This window comes from Conger conger, chromosome 3 (assembly GCF_963514075.1).
Source record: "Conger conger chromosome 3, fConCon1.1, whole genome shotgun sequence".
NCBI classification, from domain to species: Eukaryota; Metazoa; Chordata; class Actinopteri; order Anguilliformes; family Congridae; genus Conger; species Conger conger.
In genome coordinates this window covers 51,989,001-52,010,136 of record NC_083762.1, presented here as the reverse complement: position 1 = coordinate 52,010,136, position 21,136 = coordinate 51,989,001, and the positions used below count along the sequence as shown (strand labels likewise).

At 39.2% G+C, this 21,136-nt stretch overlaps 1 protein-coding gene across 1 annotated transcript; it reads right to left on the bottom strand.

Moving 5' to 3' along the window:
- Positions 1–6,795: 6,795 nt before the first annotated feature.
- On the bottom strand, positions 6,796–20,768 carry il1fma (interleukin-1 family member A). Its single transcript, XM_061236108.1, has 7 exons — positions 20,731–20,768; positions 20,409–20,524; positions 19,934–20,030; positions 12,177–12,561; positions 10,765–10,899; positions 10,324–10,460; positions 6,796–7,918 (listed from the first exon to the last, which is right to left on the bottom strand). The coding sequence occupies exons 1-7, from the start codon at positions 20,740–20,742 to the stop codon at positions 7,697–7,699; spliced, it is 1,104 nt and encodes a 367-aa protein (XP_061092092.1). The 5' UTR covers positions 20,743–20,768; the 3' UTR covers positions 6,796–7,696.
- Positions 20,769–21,136: the final 368 nt, after the last annotated feature.

Below are 21,136 nucleotides of genomic sequence, written 5' to 3'. Positions count from 1 at the left end.
AGCATCAAAGACAGAGATGACAGGCAACTATTTTTGTTACACAGTGGTGCAGGTGAGGGTAAAAACTGGCACGCCACTACTGTTACATTCTTTGGAGAGAACCATGTATATTTTAATGTTGTCTTTTTGTTGAACTGTATTTGGAAAAAAACCCATATAAATGTGTTCACATTGTCAACCAATGTCATGTTTGTTGACCCATGGTTCTAAAATAGGTACTGTCACGAAAGCAAGGATATGTAAAATGCCTTTAAAACAGCAATTCCTGAATCCAGCAGTTTTAACAGTCACCACCCTTGTTTAAATGAATACTGAACACAAGTGTGTCAGCAGTTGGAAAATCTCACTTAACTAAGTGCCTAAGTGCCCTGTTGGATCAGCCCTTATTAAAATGTACAACTTGGAACCAGATGAAAATCAAGAGATTTATTTTGTTGAAAAAATATTTAAATTATTAATTATTATAAAGCCAGGTCTGTTGTTACATTTGGGATCTTACAGCAGGATGTCAGCATGGGGTCTGCTAGGCCACCCCCATTGAGACAGACAGACACACAGGAACATTTATCTCAATTTCTTATCTCTAGACCAGGCCTGGTCTTTTGAAGTTCCCTAATGGCCCAATGATGAATTAGGAATTAGTTCTCAGACAGTACAATACATAAAAACAAAGACATACTTTCAATTCATGAAAAGTATTGTTAATTCCCTCAGAATTCATGAAATGAATTTACAACCATACTGTACCTGTAACCACAGGCTTTTTATTCTGTGAGCATACTGTGTCTGATTGATGTTGAGGCCAGTTGTTACAAGACCATGGTTATTCCAGTGTTATCATTGCTTTTGTACAGTACACAAAGAGCTCAGTTGCATTTTCATGTTTTCACACAAATTAAATCATACTTTAAAAAGTCTCAGTTAATATTTGAGACTAAAATATAAAAAATAGAAGTACATGTACACTGCTTCCTCCTTAAACAGACCAGTTCTGTACTTGCAGCAGCCTGGCAGTAGATGCCGACAGATTCTCAGTAATTTATAGTGTTATATACAGGGTGCATTTTACACTAAAAGAGTGTGTGTGATCCTTACAAGAGTCTTAAAAATGATGTTGGATTCGAATTTACACAAATGTTATTATACATTTTCTTTAATTACAACAATTGCTTGTATGCCCAAGAATATTAAATGTTACACAACTCATTGGTGCCCTCTACCTGTACACATTTCTATTCTCAGAAAATCAGAGAGCATCATGGAGCTTAGGAGTCTGTGTGGAATCAGAGCACTACAACTCCCATCAACACCCACTGCCTCAACAACTGGCTGCCGGTGAGTCATACATAGGAGCGACAGAGAACCTAAAAACCATATTGTTTCATGTTCAAAAAATCCCATGCACACCTATTACTGCTCTAGACTTAACTCTGGCAATATTGGCTCTATGAACATTAAATTGTGGCAATTATACTGCTTCCATTTTAATTATACAGATCTGCCCACAGATAGCCCACATATACTTGGTTGTGAGGTTGTGAGTTGTCCAGTTATGTTTGGCCCCTAAAATGGGAGAACTATGTATACAAAAAGCCTTCAATTCCTGCATGTTTCACCCTATAGGGATGAAAGCTTACAGTCTGCACATTAACCTCATATTCATTGTTTCATTTTAAATCCAATGTGCTGGAGTACAGAGCCAGTCAAACAAATTTCTCTTATACCCCTTTCTCACATAAAACCCAGGATTTGACCCATGTCCCAGGTCCTTGCCATTCATACCAGACCCTGAATTTCCCAAGTTTACTTCGATATCATTTTAATGTTATATAAACAAGTATGTTTCTTTATTTAAATGCTTTTTGTTGAACTGTATTTGGAAAAAAAACCCATATAAATAAATGTATTCACATTGTCAACCAATGTCATGTTTGTTGACCCATGGTTTTAAAATAGATACTGTCACGAAAGCAAGGACTATATAAAATGTGTTTAAAATAGCAATTCCTGAATCCAGCAGTTTTAACAGTCGCCACCCTTGTTTAAATGTCCATCACTCTGAATATTGAATACTGAACACAGTGAACAAACAAGTGTTGAAAAAAAGTAATTTTACAATGAGTTACCCAGTGTGTCCCTTCAACTAATTTCTGCATGCAAGGTGTGGTAGACTAATCTGATTTCTGATTTAGACTATAGCTTGCAGATCACAGTTTCTGCCTCTCCCAGCTCCTTATTTCTTTTATTGGATTAAAGTTTAGCATCTCTACTGAGGTTTCCCGTAATATACACTCGGTGACCACTTTATTAAGCATTTATTAGACTTCCTTTTTAGACTTATTGGTCTTCTGCTGCTGTAGCCTTTTCAGGTTTGACATGTTGTGTGTTCAGAGATGCTCTTCTGCACTGTTGTCATGTGTTGTTATTTGTGTTATTGTCACCTTCCTGTCAGCCTTGGCCAGTCTGGTCCTTCTCCTCTGACCTCTCTCATTAACAACACATTTCACATCAGAAAGTGTTGTCCCAGAATTGCTGCTCACTGGATGCTTTTTGTTTTTTGCACCATTCTCTGGAGATTCAAGAGACCAACACCAACAATCATTCTATGGTCAAATTCAGTGAGATCACATTTCCCCATTCTGGTCTGAAAAACAGCTGAACCTCTTGACCATGTCTGCATGCTTGTATGCATTTAGTTGCTGCCACATGATTGGCTGATTAAATATTTGCATTAACAAGTTGGTGTACAGGTCTTCCTAATAAAGTGCTCACTGAATGTACACCGATCAGTCACAACATTAAAGCCACCTGCTTAGACCAGTTTTTTATGATTAAAAATGTTTTAATTGTTTTGTTATTTAAATATCTAGGTATGTACTGTTTATGTTTAGGTCGGTTCTTCCTGGTAGGGGTGAGAGTACATCAGCAAAGTCTGCTCCGGAGACAAATGGCTATCAGGTAGGACCGGGTGAGTTTTTTAAATTTATTCTTGTTTATTATTCAGATTGGGAATTTCCGGTCCCAGCTCATCTGACATGACATCCAGTGTGGCTAGCAAGGCAGGGTCTACCTCTCTCCACAATTTTTGTAAATTGAGATCGTAGAGCTGACGTGCCTCTCCCCTAGCAGAATGAATAACCTCATAGTTTACATCCCCTATACGCTGTGTAACCTGTGTACCTGCCACTTGGCAGGGGACTTTGTCTCCCGGTTTCAATGTTAACAATTGCACTCCCCTGTTGTATTGCGCCTGGAACAAATGTTTGTGTACAATTTGTGTGCAGCTTTGCTCATAGGTCGAGCATGTATTGAAATTTTTTTTTACTTTGGAGTAATGAAGTAATGCCCCCGCAATAGTCTTAGCAGGGGAATGCCTTTGGATATCGGGATAGCTATTAGGACTAACACAAAGGAAGGCCTTTTGTGCACTGTTCTAAAGGCCTGACGAGTTCCATGCCAATTCTTTCCATTAGTGAATGCAAAGGTGCTTTTGGAATGGCTGCAGGATTTTCTTTTTGACATTTGCGGTATCCGTACACCACTGATGGACATCTCCCCAAATCAAACCGTTATACGATTAAGTGAATTTTCCTGCCCCAAATGAGGACGTTGCTGCAAATGGGTGCGGTAGCAACCAGCTCCTGGATTGTCCCCCCTTTCACACTTATGAGATACATCTCTACATCTCTGCTGGAGTGGGGGAAGGATGTATGGCATGTGGAGGATGGCTCTGATGTTTACCTCCATCAGGGGACAACCCTTTCTGGTGTGTCCCTCCTGTGAGGAATGCCAGCAACCCTGCCCTTATGTTTCTAGCGCACTTGTCTGACCTGAGACAGAGGAAGGGGGAAAGTTAAGGGTGGGGGTAAAGGGGCAGATGGGACGGGGAACTGCATATGGGGCTGGATATGGATGTCCATCCATTATCTCAACCCGCTTATTCTGAACAGGGTCGCAGGGGGCTGGAGCCTATGCTGGAGCCTATCCCAGCATACATTGGGTAAAAGGCAGAAATACACCCTGGACAGTCCATCGCAGGGCACACACACCATTCACTCACACACTATACCCATTGGCAATTTAGACTCTCCAATGAGCCTAACCTGCATGTCTTTGGACTGTGGGAGGAAACCGGAGTACCCAGAGGAAACCCACACAAACACAGGGAGAACATGCAAACTCTACACAGAGAAGCCCTGGCCGACCGGGATTTGAACCCTGGACCTCCTTGCTGTGAGGCGGCAGTGCTACCCACTGCACCATCCGTGCTGCCCCTGGATATGGATCTCATATAATTAAAATTAAAAACAAGAATTCCTCATGTATATTCTAGTTTGTCAGGTAGCACAAATCAACCGAGATCTGCTCTGTCTTACGTATGTCTTTAGTTTCAAATACCATATACTGAAATTCTCTGCAACTTCACCTCATCACTTATCATGTTATCAGTTGTCCCTCGTCCAATGAAATCCTCAATCCACTTTTTTTTTCCCTAAGCTTAAATTCAGCCCATGCATTTGTTGTTTCTATATTGGGATGGCAGCCATTATGTCATCATAGTGATACACTGGCTTTATGCCAATTCCTAAAACCCAGAGTATTCAAGCCATGGGTATTGCTTGAACGAAATGTCTGTAAAGAAAGGGTACTCTCATAGGGTACCTTTTCAGTTTAGGGCGCTACATTCCATCAGCAGGCTGTTGAATAGAAGGACGTGTGGCATAAGTGCTAACGTTATTGTTAACAGGCCGCTATTAGCAGGATTTATGTTACGGCAAGCAACAGACCCCTCTGTTATGTTCCTGTTTTCTGTCTGTTAGGTTATGATGGTTTATTATCGTTATTCTTATAATTAATTATTTTTCATATTCATGTCTGGTTTTGTTTATATTCATTAGTCTTTGCACACGTCTTCCCCTGTGCTGTCTGAGTCTGAATATTTACGAGCCCAGTCACTCCCCTGTTTGCGTGCCCCACTATTCGGGTGTTTATGGTAGTTCCGGGGTTCAACCTTCCTTCCTATCTTGCATTCCTTACTTCCTGCTTTCTCTCCAGTTCATGTTTGTACATAACACTAATATACTAATCCCAACTTACATAGAGTTTTACAGTACTAATTATACTAACACACTAATATGTTCGTCAAACTATTCACTAGTTTTGGGTATTTGTAATTTAAATCACTTAACTAACTTACTAACGCATCTCCAGTTTCAATTCTGTTCTGTAACTCCGCCTCCCTATTCTATCACTGATTACTTGCTTAGTTTCAGCGAAGTATTCGCACCTGTCTCTCCGTATCTCTGCATCTCCTGATTCTGTTTAATTGTCTACTCTCTAGTCCAGTTTTCGTTTCCCCCTCGTTATTGTCCTATTACCCTTTCATATGTCTCACCTGATGTTTATTTGTTAGACCGTCCTCACTCCCATGCCCCGCCTAGTTTGTCTCATTCCCTTGTGTATTTATACCTGTCCTTTTCAGTTGTACCTCGCTAGTTCGTCTTGTCCTATTTTTGAGTCCCGAGCCCTTTATTCCTTCCCCCTGTTCTAGCCCCCTTATTCCTGAGCCTTGTTTGTTTGCCTTTGCCCTGTTTCTTGTTGGATTTCCTGTGTTTGACCCCTGCCTGTTTTTTGGACTCTTCTGTTGGATTAACCTCTGTACTTTTGCCTGTGGACTGACCCCCTGGTTTTTGATCTTTTGCCTGTTTGTGACTATGCTCTGTCTGCCCCTTCACCTGCTAGTAAACCTGACATTTTCCACACCCCTGTGTCTAAATGGTAAATGGTTGGCATTTATATAGCGCCTTTATCCAAAGCACTGTACAATTGATGCTTCTCATTCCCCCATTCATACACACACTCACACACTCACACACTCACACACTCACACATGGCGATTGGCTGCCATGCAAGGCGCCGACCAGCTCGTCAGGAGCATTTAGGAGTTAGGTGTCTTGCTCAGGGACACTTCGACACAGCCCGGGCAGGGGATCGAACCGGCAACCCTCCGACTGCCAGACGACTGCTCTTACTGCCTGAGCCATGTCGCCCCTGTGTCTGCTTCTGGTTCCTTTGTCCTCCCCGCCGTGACACCCTCTCTCTTGTCAGCTTCACCCTATCTAATTTTTAGACGAAAGATCATCAACCTCAGCACCAGAACCCTTGTCTACATTCTCTTCCTCTTTCTTCTCTGGTATTGGGGAGGTTTCATCAGGTAATTTTTTTACTATAACAAAAGTTACCATGGTGGCGCGTGGCTAAGGCAGTGGTCTTTCTTTCAATTCGTCGAGTTGCGCGGTGAGGACTGGGGTTTGCGTGGTCCTGCAAGATCTGGGCCACCACTTCAAGGGTGGGATGAAGGACTCTGCGGGGAGGTTCGCTGGTCCGCCCCTGATTCCCCTGGAATTATGGTCCGGGGCTCGAGACAATGCAGCTTGAATCAGGCATGTCGATCTCCATCTGGCTGCCAGGGTGCAGGGTTGTAGCAGTGTATCCTCAATATACATGGGCAATTGAAATAATTGAAATTCACCACATACATCAAGGTCAAAGATCATCACCTAATTGGGGGATAAAATCTTTTAGCTATGACCGAATTACATATTTTATTATGAATACAAATTAAAATAGCATTTTATACATTTAGAATTAAGAAATAAATATATACCAATTATAACAAAATAGCTGGTTGTGCGATGGGCTAAGCTGCAACTGCTACAGCATTTCTATGACTTGTGAAAGTGAACTCAGTATTCAAAAATGCTGGCTAGCAAATGTAAAAAATACTGAAAAAAGTTTTTGGATTGTAAAATCTGTGCTTTAATAAATGCATACAGCATTTGCAATGTCCTTCTTGCTGCCTTTTAATTTCACCATATATAAGTATACAGTCAGAAAATATTTCTAACGCTTTCTATTTCATTTTACAACAATAACGTTTGAGAACTGATATGCCAAAAATGCAGCACTGAAGCTACCTGAAGAGAAGGTTATAAAACAATAAATAAATGATACATTGTTTATAAACTCATTTTTTTTGTTATATATCAGACCTTGATTTGTGTAATATCTATATCTGGTAAGATGGAAGAAGAAATAAATTGTTAAAACAATATGAGAACACAATAAAATTAGCTTGCCCATAACCCCCCTAAAATGACATTCCATTGTTATTAAACACAGGTTTTCTTACAAACATGAAAACATATGAATGAATCATTTTTACAGTAATTCATTCAACATCTATCCTTATAGTTCTCTTACAAATAAATGCAATTGTTTGCTTTCTTCTTCACAATTTCACAGTTCAATGTGGTCACTAAACTAGATCACTAAACTGCTAAAGTATGCTTGACATTTGCATTTACTCATTTGTTAAGTTAAGTTGCTATACACAGTAATATTAATTGACAATTTCACTATGTGTAGCACATGCACATGCAGTATACAAAATTTGCAGATATTCACATCCAGAGAAGATTCATGATCAAGTAGATCATTCACAGCCAAACATGATGGACACACACAATTACTATAATTACAATGAATATGATAATGAACATCACACAAATTAATTGGGTATGATTGGGGTTGATGATTGTGGTAAATAATGCAGTCTTAAGAATACAAGGTAATTTTCTTTTTCTTTTTTTTTTTGTTTGTTTTAACATTTAGTATGGACTGCCATCTCCTTCACTTAGCACCTTGTTTTTTGGATTATGAAGAAGAATGTCTCCTCTTCTGTCTCTCGGCGTTTCACTGCAACGTCTTCATTCTTGGAGTGGATAAACCATCCAGGACAGTTAGCAGATTCAAATAAATGGAGTGAGTCGCCTTTGTTACGTTTCATGTAGAAAACAAAAGGCCAGGTTTCTTTGTCTCCACTGACAATATGTTTCAGCTTGATCTTATCACAACTCTGCAAGTAAATTTGGATGAAAAAGTTGGTACAGGGAAGAAAATGACTACACAAAGCATCACTGACTATGCAGCTTGTTCAAGTTCTTACAGTGCCATCTGTAAGTAAAGTATTTAGTCAGTGGTACAATTTATGTTCTTTTGGCTCTGTAGTCCAGCAAATTCGATTTGAAATGACACAGAGAATTTGAGGCTAAATTGCAGTGTCGATATTGGATGATACATTTAGGAATGACACATTTTTTACATAGTCCCCCCATTTTAGGCGTCCAAAAAACTGCAAGATGCAAACCACTAGCTACCTGCAAAAAACAGGAAGTGTACTTAAAAGGTATGGAAAAAGTGGATAAATTTGACCAAGATTGACTTGTAATAGAGTGACTAAAAGGAACTACCTAAGAACCAAAGCATCCCCTCATCTGTGAGACGGTGGTGGGGGTGTTAGAATTTGGGCATGTATGACTGCCACAGGTGCTAGCTCACTTGCGTTCATTGATAATGTAACTGTTGATAGCAGCAGCCAAATTAACTCTGAAGTGTAGCGAAGCATCTTCTCTGCTCAAGGACTATAAACATAGGCAGAGGGTGAGTCAACATGTCAGTGAGCCTTTTTCAATGATGAGGAAGGAATTTACAATGGTCTAGTAACAATTTTTTAACACAAAAATCTTACCTATTATACTTTTAATAATGTTCCACACAGTTTGGTATGCCTATTGCTTGGCCTATGTCTCTGACTGTTTTTTATGCCTTTTTCTTATCTCTCAACCTCATAATGGCTTCCTTGACTGTCATTGGAACAACTCTGGTCCTTATGTAGACAGACTTCAAAGGCAATCAACAGCCTCAAATTAAGACTAGATACCAAAGGCTTTCTTATACCTGCACCAAGGAAGCGATTGAATTCATTGATTAATCTGAAATGGCTGAGAAGCCAACAGTGAAATTAATTTGGCACCCTAAAATGGAGGGACTTTAAATAAAAAGGATGTAATTCTTCAATATGGATGTAAATCCCCTCAAATTAAAAGTGACAGTCTCTATCTTAACCCCATATGCAATGCTTTACTTTAAATCCATTGTGGTGGAGTAGATAGCCAGAAGAACAGAAATGATACCAAATACCAAAATTGTGTCCAAATACTTACGCTCTATATAGAGTGCTCTATATACAGTATGTGCTCATTCATGCTTGAATGAAGGTCTTTAGCTTGGCAATTTGCGGATAACAGTATACAGCAAAATGTATCGTGTTAAAATCATCCCTGATGGTGTTAAAGCTAACAGTGTTTATATACACTGCTCAAAAATTAAGGGAACACTTAATCATCACAGTGTAACACCAAGTCAGTTAAACTTCAGGGATATCAATCTGTCCATTTAGGAAGCACAAGTGATTGCGAATCAATTTCACCTGCTTCGGCCCAATGTCCTCTCGTGGGACCTGTGCTCACAGCTCAGCACCATGCGGCTTGATTGGCATTCTCCTCACAGATGAGAACAGGTTAACACTGAGCACATGTGACAGGTGTGAAAGAGTCTGGAGACGCCATGGTGAACATTATGCTGCCTGCAACATCATCCAGCATGACCAGTTTGGCAGTGGGTCAGTGATGGTCTGGGGAGGCGTATCCTTGGAGGGTTGCACAGACCTCCATGTTATAGCCAACGGTACCCTGACTGCTGTTAAGTACCGGGATGAAATCCTCAGACCGATTGTCAGACCTTACGCTGGTTCAGTGGACCCTGGGTTCCTCCTGGTGCAGGACAATGCCCGGCCTCATGTGGCCAGAGTGTGTAGACAGTTCCTGGATGAGGAAGGCATTGATGCCATTGACTGGCCCTCATGTTCCCCTGACCTAAATCCAATTGAGCACCTATGGGATGTTATGTATCGCTGCATCCACAGACTGTCCAGGAGCTCACTGATGCCCTGATCCAGGTCTGGGAGGAGATACCCCAGGACACCATCCGCCATCAGGAGCATGCCCAGATGTTGTCGGGAGTGTGTACAGGCACGCGGGGGCCATACACACTACTGAGTCACATTATGAGTTGCCGTGATAAAATTCGCACAAGTTGGATCAGCCTGTGACTTAAATTTTTTACTTGGATTTTCGGTGTGATTTTGAATCCAGCCCTCAATGGGTTGATGATTTTGGTTCCGTTGTTACGTCATTTTGTTCTCAACAAATTATACAATGTACATCAGTAAAGATTTTCAACTTGAATAAATCGTTCATCAAGGTCTGATGTGTCCCTTAAGTGTTCCCTTCATTTTTTTGAGCAGTGTACATCCAACAAGTGACTCAGAGATGATTCTAGAGTGGATATTTTGCTTTGTTGAAATTTGAAGCAGTACATCCTTTAGCTTGAGGAATATGACTGGTGACTGTATGAACTTACCTCTATACTAAGTATGGCTTTGCCATCCTGGTTTTTGCAGTTGAGGAAGCACTCTGTGCCAGAGAAATTCAGCACAACAGGAGCACCCCGATTGTCAGATTCCACACTGTCAGATTTGTAGTAATAGATTGATATGTCTGACAAAATGAGAATTCAGGAATATTTTACTGTTGAGCAACATCACGCTAGAAATTATTATTGTTTATTATCTGTTGTGTTCATTTTCCAAACCAAGATGATATACAGTGTCATAGACAGTAGGTACTGAATGGATGTTTTATTTTTCCTCTTAAGCCAAAGTTAATTATTGCTATGATAAGGATAATTACCTTTTTTACATTTCTATTTTACCTCATTTTCATTCACATATGCAATATATGCAAATGTAGACAAAAAGTGTGCAATCATCCAATTTTCAGGTTTTTTGAATAAGTCACAAACCTGCATTTGGCTGACATTGCCTTGACATGATAGCCGTCCTATCCAGGTTGTAGATATACATGTCAAGCAGGAAATCTCGAATTAGAATGCTCTCCTGTATTTTCTCTCGAAGTAAATTAGTAATTCCTCTGGACACTGAAAAAGAGAAAAATACACAAAGAAAATGTAGACAATTTTATACATTTTCCATTATCAGCCAGGAAAATTAAATTACAGTGGTAAAAAAGTGATGCGGCTGAACAGATTACTTAAAGACAGAAGAGTGACCATGTATAGTATCCTAAAACTACTGGAATATTTTATAAGATGGCAATTGAGAGACATAGAGAAGTCGCAAGCTAGTAGTGATCTGGGGGTCAGAGCTTTTTTTATGCTTCCGCCCAATCCATTAGGAACCTGCACCCACCCAACCTGTTATCATGTGAATAAAACAACCATCTGAACCCGACCCGTCCAACACACATGATAAAATGTAAAAAATCTATTATTACAGTCCATATTACAAATTCCTAATAGTCTATTCATTGAAGGGCAACTTTAAAATAGCCTTTAGACTATAGTTAGATTCCTGTTTAATGAACCTTCATTTTCGTTACATCATTAGGCTATGCACAATTACAATTAACATTATGCTACTGAATTTTTGCAATGATACATTTTTGGGATGCGATAAAAGTATATGCCAGTTACTTCCTATTCCAATATCAGTTGCAACACACTGCTTCTGATTCTCATTGAGATGCATCAAACTGAAGTAGTGCAAAACTGCAAATAAAGGTGCAAGGGTCATCACTGGAAACCTTATACAAAACTAATAAATATAAGGAGTTTCAATTTATCATCTAGCCTTATGGATAGTGCTGGTATTTCACTCACAGCAAGTTTTGCATTTTACATTTTCATTTACATTGTAAATTGTTTTGCGCATTGTAAAGTTTTCTTTTGGTTGGCTGATGGCTTTACTTTCACTTGGATTTAGTTTGAAAATAATTTTGTTGCATAATTCAACCTGAACCTGTCCAACCTGAAGCTCATTTTCTTTTCAGTTGACCTGAACCTGACTAGCTACCAGGAGAGAGGTAGATATATTGCTCGCTAGAAAGATAGCATTAGCACATAATAATCATATAATCATTAGTGTCATGACATAGCTATAGAAACTACAGGATAGGCTAATATGGCAAAAATACACTTGAGCGACCCATCAACCTCATCGCTAACAGTGTAGGCACGGCCATAGGAGAATAAAAATACAAATTCTAAAAAGTAAATGTAACATGAAGTCTCAACATGAGCTTCAAAGATAAAAGTCATTATGTTTTGATCTTTGTCATAATTTATGGGGCAAAATGTTAATTGCCACATGGTTAAATAAAAGTGTTTTATTACTTACTTACGGAATCAGGGCTTACCCAAAGTCAATTCGCTGGACTTGGCCACCATCACCACATCATTGAAGTTGCACTTTGTTCCACCACAGTCATGACAGGGGCTCTCAGCATCACAACCTCGCCCTTTCACAATGGAAATGCTGGTCTTTGTCATAGAAACCAGCAGAAGGTCATCCAGTTCTCTTGAATGCGATTGGAGATCGTCTCCATTGGGGTACTCCTTCTCGTTGTTGGGGTGCCCCCTGCCATCCTTCCCTCCATTCTCCTCGTACTCCTCTTCCAGCTCCTCCTCCCGCCTCATCTCCAGGCACAGTTGCATAATAGTCTTCTTCTTATTGAAAGGATACATTCCTTGCTGCTCCTCACATTTCTCCGGAGGGGTTTCCCTACCAGGTTGGTGCACTGTCTGTATGTCAATGAAACTATAATCACTTTCTCAAACAAGGTATATCATGAATGTAAATACAACATTAACTCCTTCAGTTAAGGGCTGGGCCAGTGTGGGTTTTTTTAAAAATTCATGCCTTTTTTCAAAGTGCAATTTTCAATCGCTACGGTAACAGGATATACCGTTTGAAAGTGTTAAAACTCACGGTTCCATCAGTGTAACCTATTTTAAGATGCTATTGCTTTAGCGCCTTCTCTGCACTTTGTAAATCTACATACTACAAGAACTATGATAATGTCAGTGTCATTTTCGAGGGTCCAGTGAAACAAATGCATAATTTATCATTCTAAAAACATGCTAACTCGGAGAAAAGTCGATAGAATGTCCATTCTTTTTATCATTGTCCGTTTTGCTGTTGCATACTTCTACAAAAGTCCTTGCACATAGAAATCCTATTATCTATGTTTCGTATAGGCACTCTGGAACACCGGGAGCTCACCTAGAGCTTCTCTGACCAGTAAACATAATTCAGTTGATAAGTATAAGTGTTCTATCCAGCAAAGAACCGACTACATGCATGTTATTGAAGTGACGGCTGAAAAGCACTTTAGCTGTTGACATGACGTTTCTAATGGTGTTTAATTTGTTAGGCTTGCATTTATTTTGCCTGCGTAACAGAACCATAGCATTTTCAATATGCATGCGTTTCGGCAAATGCCAGGAAAGATGATGAGAGGGTTAAATGCCAACCATGAGAGAATCTCTTGTCTTAGTGAATATTTCTGAGATAAACACCTTTGACTCCTCAATAGAGGGCATTTTCAGTGATGTGACCCCATTTCATATAGAATGAGCATCTAAATACATTCCCCGAATATTATTATTCAGTAATTTTATAGATAAGTCAGCCTACTTTTCAATAATAAATAGCATGTGAAATTGTGTAATGTGTTCGTGGGGGGTTGGGTACTTCAATCAGTGGGCCTCAATGAATATATTAGTATAAGATGTTTTCATTGTCATTATTGTACTTAGTTATTATGATCTTCTCGACCTGTTGCTGTCTGAGGAGAGCAAGGTTGAGACAGAGAGGTATGGGGAGGGTGACAGGCAGGGGGAAGTGCAAACACTTCAGGATAAAAAGTGCTGTATAGTAAGCAAAATGCAATTACACATTGTAAGACCCATAATATCATTTTGTTTCCATGTGTCCTTTTACAGTCTCAAAATCTCCCAAACAAGTCATGTTTGGACAACTGCTGATGATATTGTCATCAGATTTGAAAGGAGATTTGTGTCGTGGCTGTGGCTCCATTCTGTTTCTAACCGCATCAGCTACAATAATCGGTATCCATTGAAACAGAAAATATTTTCAGTAAGAATAAAATCTTCCTCTTTCTCAATGTTTGAGCTTCTGTATCTTTGCTTTAGAATTATTCAGAGTAATTCTGAACCCAAGGGGGGTTACCTTTCAGAAGAGACCAGGATTATGCCTCCTCAAAAGGGTTCAAGAATAGTAACAATTTTATTTTGGGTATGCAATTTTCAAGCTTGTGTCAAGAAAAGAGGTGATACTTGGGGAGCCGCGGTGGCGCAACAGGCTAAGATGCAGCAGACTCGCGGTTGCAGTTCGCTGCAGTTGCACACCGGGGACGGGGTTTGATTCTCGGTCCTGCCAAAAGCCAAGTTTGGCCGGCTCACATGGAGCAGCAATAATTGGCTCGCTGCTCCAGAGGGACTTGACAGGGTTAGTAGATCGCCGCACAAAACAAGCACCTCGGGCGCCTTGGAATCAAGGTTACAGCTTGGGAGGCGAGACGGCTTGAAGAAGGCATGTCGCTCTCCCGTTGGCCGCTGAGGGATGGGGTGTGGGCGGTGTATCTAATACTAGCTCTAATTGAATCAGACAGGGTCCAATTGGCTACCAAAAAGGGAAAAAAATCGGATAAAAATTTAATTTAAAAAAAAGAAAAGATGTGATACTTAAAGGATTAAGCTGTTCTGGTAATATTTGCAACTTTTCACAAACAACAAAAACAAACAAACCAGTGATATGAAGACATGGTCCTGGTTTATTGGTGAAATAACCTTTAGGGGTTATTTAGAATTTGAACACTTAGATATTCTCATGAAAGTCAGATCATGGCAGTGATCATTGAATGCTAAAATTGTGCATTCAAACAGCAAATTTCAAATAAAAGACAATATTTTATAATTTTGTGGACAAAGCATTATTGAAATACATTCATTAACATTTGATGAAAATCTGATGCAATAAAGAGCACTCATGACATGAGACCAAGAGAAGAAGAAAGATGAAAGAAATGAAGGATAAATAGTTCAGCAAGATACTGCAATTAGATTAAGTAACTCAAGGTTGTTTAGGATGTGGACCTAACTAAATGAGCCTTCCAAAATGATGTAAAATGGACCTCAAATGCCAAATGCAGCTATCACACCCTGCTGAAATGCACAGTTGAAGCTGCAGGAAGAGCTGCAGAATAAAATGACTGGAAAATAAAATAATAATAAGGCAGCTAAGTGTCCAGGGAACATTTGTTTTTTTCACTGTAAAATGGCACATGGATATCTTTATAATGGTGCAAGAAGAATGGAGATGAATTTACCCATTGGTAAGTCCTTAGTTATAGCAGCACTGGAGGTAGGAATTTAAATTCAAAGCAGACAGATAATGTGCTGCTTCATCACACCAATATGTATTAATCACAAAAACTATGTTTTAAATTAAATGTTTCCATTTGCTGAAAGCCTCAAAAGAGAGGAAATAAAATTGATCAGCCCTAATATTAGCATTAGGATGTTTTGTTTCTCTGTCCCACATTCTTTTCATGTTTTAGTTTAGTTTTACGTATTTTTTAGTTCCATGTTTTCCTGGTCATGTCCCATGCATGTCCCATTCTCCATTTCTATGTACTCCCTGTGTCAATGTTCCATTTCATGTTTTCCCTTTCTCCTGGTTACCTGTCTCCGTCCCCCGCACTTGATATGTGTATCATGTCTGTGCCTTTTTGGCCATCTGTGTTTCTCTGTTTCCTGTTTTCTGTTTAAGTCCCTAGCATTTTTGCCTTTTGTTTCCCTCTGTGACCACCGTAGTTCCGATTTCATTCCCTCTCATTAATTTGTTTCACCTGTGCTCCATTTGTTGTCTCCGCCTCTCTCTCCTCATATATATTTCCTCCCTGTCTACCTGTTCCTTATCTGTTCCCCAGGTCACACACCTGATTTTTGTTTTCCCCTTGTTATCTGTTGCATATATACTGGTCCGTTTCATTTGTTCAGGGCTAGTTCGTCTTGTCCTGTTTTCCGAGTTTCTGCCTTATCTGTCATTCTGTTCCCTACCCTAGTTCTATTTCCCTCTTGCCCCTGTATATTCTGTCTGGTTTGCTCTGTTTTTCTTTTCTTCTGGATTACACCCTGCCTGCCCCGCATGTACCTGTCTTCTTGGATTACGACCATTTCCTGTTTTGTATCTGTCAATAAAGCCTGCCGTAATCATATCCCTGAGTCTGCTCATGGCTCTTCTGTCTCCTCATGTGTTATAGTCTCGTCATTAGTGTTGTATATAAGCCTACCTGTTTCTTTGGTCTGGGCTATTTTGGCCCATCCCCATGGCCTTAGTAATCATCCTTTAAAAAAGTAGCTGAGAATAATCCAAAAGTGTTCCCAAACTTTTACACAGGGCCCTTTTTCTTTTTTATATCATTTATAAATAGAAATATAAAATAAAAAGCAAATCTTGCATTAAAATTTGTTTAAACATTTAGAGTTCAGGTTTGCTTTTCGATCACATTAAGATTCATTATAACAGACATTTAAACCAGGGGTGCTGATTTGTGCACCCACTGTACCGTAAATCCTCAAATTGTGTCCGGGGTCTGTTATTTACTTAGGCTGCACAAAGCACAGGCCTTAATTTGGGGCAGGCTTGTATTAGAGGCAGGCCTTTATTTCTTATTAGGCTTCTGGTGTAGAATTTAATTCTTAGAAATAAAGTAAAAGGCTACACTTCAAGTGGGCCAACACTGTTCAACACTTCCTGTAACCGTTCAGAAATCAATTAGTGTAGGCTAATCAGGAAACACCGTTTGGTAAGTCATAGTGTCAGTCTTAACAGACTTAGTTTATTGCAAATATTCTCAAACACAATAAATCACATGCAAGTCCAGAATCCATAAAATAACAACTTGCCAGACACGCCTTCATGAACAATAACAAATTAGCATAGATAACAGCAAGTTAAGGATCTTTTTTGCGATTTATTGTGAGACATGCGTTTCGTTTGGAGCAGCATACCGGTAGGCTATCAAAAGATTTTCGCTTTGGTTTGGGATTTAATTTACTTTTGGACTGTTTGATTCTATTGCTAAATGTTGGGACTGATGGGCACTGAAATCTGGGGGGTATTTGATGGTTCACTGTTAAGTTTTATGTAGTTGAAAGAGTGTCGGGATTTCCACCTGTCTGTTTATTGCGAGCCAAGGCAGCCGCTTTCATTCATTCATTGAATGTGCGCTGTGCTGTAAATACATGGAAACCTTATTGCGTACCCAAGTAGCCTAAATTGAGCTAATTTTAAATTTTGCCTGATTTACTTTTTATTAAATTCGTAGGCTGGAATGCCTTGCGGCAACAATTGTGTTTAAATGTATACTGCTTCAGCCTTTGGCAAGCTACTTAGAAGGGGGCGGCAAGCGACTGGTAGCTTGAGAGCAACGTGTTGGAGACCCATGGTGTAGGACAACGACTTTTCATTGGCAACAGTATTAAACCAACCAACAATATAAAATATTAAGAAGAGCTCTTTTATTTCACTGAGTTTAATCGAAACAATGTCTTCTAGTGCTCATGGACTGATAGCCCTACTTTTTAGGCAATATTACCCCGGCTTGTATTTGGGGGCCGGCCTTTATTTGTCCGAATCGGCCACGCCCCCGGCTATTATCCGAGGCTTCAAATAGAATCCCAGACACAATTTGAGGATTTACTGTATGTTAGAATGGTGTCTCCACATGTTAAGTCAGTGGACAATTCAACATCTAAATTTTGAATTTGCAGTTTGTTGCAGTTGCACACCGAGGACCGGGGTTCGATTCCCAGTCCTGCCAAAAGCTAATTTCGGCCGGCTCTTGTGGAGCGGCATAATTGGCTCACTGCTCCAGAGGGATGGACTTGACAGGGTTAGTGGATCAGCACAATAACAGCACCTCAGGCACCTCGGAATCATGGTCACGAGCATGAGACAAGACGGCTTGAAGAAGGCGTGTTGTTCTCGGATTGGCAGATCCCTTTGGGCCACCAAGGGACGGGGTGTGGGCGGTGTATCCCCCAGCTAACACTAATTGGATTAGATAGGGTACAATTGGTTACCAAATTGGGAGAAAAATGGAAAGATTTGAAATAGAATTAAAAAAAAATGTGAATTAAAAATTGTATTTAACCCCTTAAGTATTGCCTTTTCTTGACACAAGCTTGATAATGACATACCCAAAATAAAATGGTTACTATTCTTGAACCCTTTAGACTCCTAAGAGTCCAAATTACTCAATTTTACGAAAACAAAGTTACAGAAGCTGAAACACAGTGAAAGTGGAAGTTTTTTCTCATTAAAAATCTGATTATTGTAGCTGTGGCTGGTGCACTTAGAAACACAATGGAGCCAAGTCACAACACTGGACAAATCTCCTTTGTTTGAGGACAATATAATCAAAAATGAGCATTCTTTCTTGTTTTTTCTAATCTATGTCTAGGCAGTTTTCCAAAAAGGACATTTGGAGACTCTAAAAGGACACACAGAGACTAAGTGATATGATGGGTCTTATGAGATGTAGAGTACTGCATTTTGCTTACTAAACTATACAACCCTTTTTATCCTTCCCCCACCTGTCACCCTCCCCCGACCTCTTTGTCCTAGCTATCCTCAGACAGCTACAGGTCAAGAAGATCATAAAAAAATAAGTACAATAATCACAATAATACTCATTCATCATATTCATTCATTCATCCGAACCCCCATCAACAAGTCAAACACCTTCCATAATTTCACATTTATTATTCAAAAATTGGCTGGCTCCTTACTTAGTTGTTTTACACAAGCTACACACGGTTGTAAACGTAATGTTATTAGATAAACTATTACGCATTTGGTCCGCTCAACCCTTGAAAGGACACTGACAGTACCTTATTTCTTGTAGTATGGGGATTTCCAAAATGCAGAGAAAGTGAGGTCCTCCACGCTTGTTTTGCCACCCATGTTACAAAATAAGGAACTGTTGTCACTAAATGGCAATGGCGTCTTAAAATAGGTTATACAGATAGAAATGGCATTGAGATTGGTTTTTAAACTGATCCCAGTGACATCAAACTTTCATGAGAATAAACCTTTTTTCCTAAGATTGTTCTGTCACGCACACTGCTGCTTTGACATTTCTGTCCCATTATCACTAAATTCTGAGTTCTTGTAAATCTTATGTCTTATTCTTGAAGTTATGAAGCAACAGCTACAGTCAGGAGAAAAGTTGACCCTTCAAAAAGTAGTAGCAGCTCAGTGCTCAGTTTTTTACTCAGATTAAAATTTAGTTCTATAAATAAAAAATAGAGGCACAGCAAAACAAATCACATTTAATGGGTCTGTAATTCTCCGGATGTGGATGTGGAAAGTCACGCCAAAGCCTGGTTCCCCTTCTCCCTTGTGAAACACATGGTCAAAAGGGAGCTACACTCAGCTAATGTGACTTAGGTCACTGTCATGCTTGCGGATCTGTTTTCATTTGTTGAGAGGTGTCACTTATTTTTGTATATTCCGTACATCAAACACATTGAACTACTATAAAGAAGTTCCTGCAATAATGACTATGCAATATTAATGCCACACGAAACTATGTTTTTCGCATCATGTTTGCCCTGAATATAAGCACACTACAACAAAAAGACTACAAAAAACCTGTTATGTTGTGGACTATAGAGCATAGACTATAGAGCTTTCATGTAGTTAATGCAAGGTCATGACTTTTTATTTTTCATAATGCATTTACAGACTATGCTATGCTATAATAAACTACTGTATATAGTTTCATACAAAGCTTCATAACACATACATTTAGGGTTCATAAATTACTTGCATGTACTTGATCCATTGAGGTATTTTGAAGAGCTTAATGTACATTCACAAATATGCTCTGCAGTCATAACATCATAAAAGCTTCATGAGATAAAAAGTAAAACACATTATAAACCATTCATAATGCTCCGTGTAACTGTAATGCAATGCTTTTGTTATGCTCATGAATGGATGATGAATGCTTTATGAGTTAATATAAATCGTATATATACATATTGGCATCTAAATCATAATAGCCTAAAACACACTCACCAACATTGGTGAACCTTTTGTCAGCAACTCTGCAAACACTTCTGGAGTCAGATTCTCAATGTCTTGTCCATTGATCTTCAGCAGTTTATCTCCTTGTCTGGGAGAACAAGGGCACATCAATTCCCATTATCTATCATGTGAATATTTGAGCATTCCTTCTCAAATATAATAATACAGTGACTGTATATAAAGTAATTATTAAGAAAGTTATAAATATTGTGTTCCTGGGGTATTGCAAATGAACGTGAACCCCCACCAATCAGAAAAAATAATATAATGTACATATCATAATTCCTGTAACCAAACTGACAAAGTAAACACAATGTGTTCACCCCCTCTCTGAGCACCCAACCCAATCCACAAATGCACATACAGTAGTATATTTTGAAAATAAAGCTCACAATTATTATTAATCATCTCAATTAGGTATTTTTTATCTTATCAATGAAAAAGTTAGAACATTCTTTTGGATTACCTTACAAAAGGTTCAGCCACATGGTCTTTATACTTAACCACACGGTTCACTTCATAGTGATGCTTCCCCTGTACAACCTTATGGAGTACAGAAACACCCCCTTTGACTGAATTAACCTGAAAAAAATAGATGGAAAAACATTTATTTAATTGTACTGAAACCGGATTAAAGTAGAAAGGAAATATACATACATACTGTACATAGCAATTCAATGTAAATATATGACCAAATGATCATATTCCATTCAGCCTTATTTCCTATAACAATCCATGGTAATTAAAGCCAATAAATTAATAAAGCTAAAAGCTAAACTGCACAGCACCTTGCCATCCATTGTGAGTTCTCTGCAGTCTAGCCTGATCACATAATTTATATGAAAGCAGAACACAAACACTTCTGTTTTTGCGTTCCTCCCACATTCCCCCAGCTGTACTGGTGGTTGCAGCGGATGTTTAGATGAAGTTACCCTTAACTGGAATTTTGCTGAAAAGAGGAAATGATCATAGATTCTATTGTTATAGTGACCGGCAGTATTTTGCATTGTTTATATGATTCTGCAATGGAGAAGTTAAAAACTTTTTTGTATTAATTGGCCTTGTGTAAGGTCCACCTGCCTTTTTCATCAATCAGATTACCTCACTTTTTAAAACAGATGATATCAAATAGATGAGGTACATATGCAGATATCCTTTATCATTAGGGGTCCAGGAGGACTTATACTAGGTTAT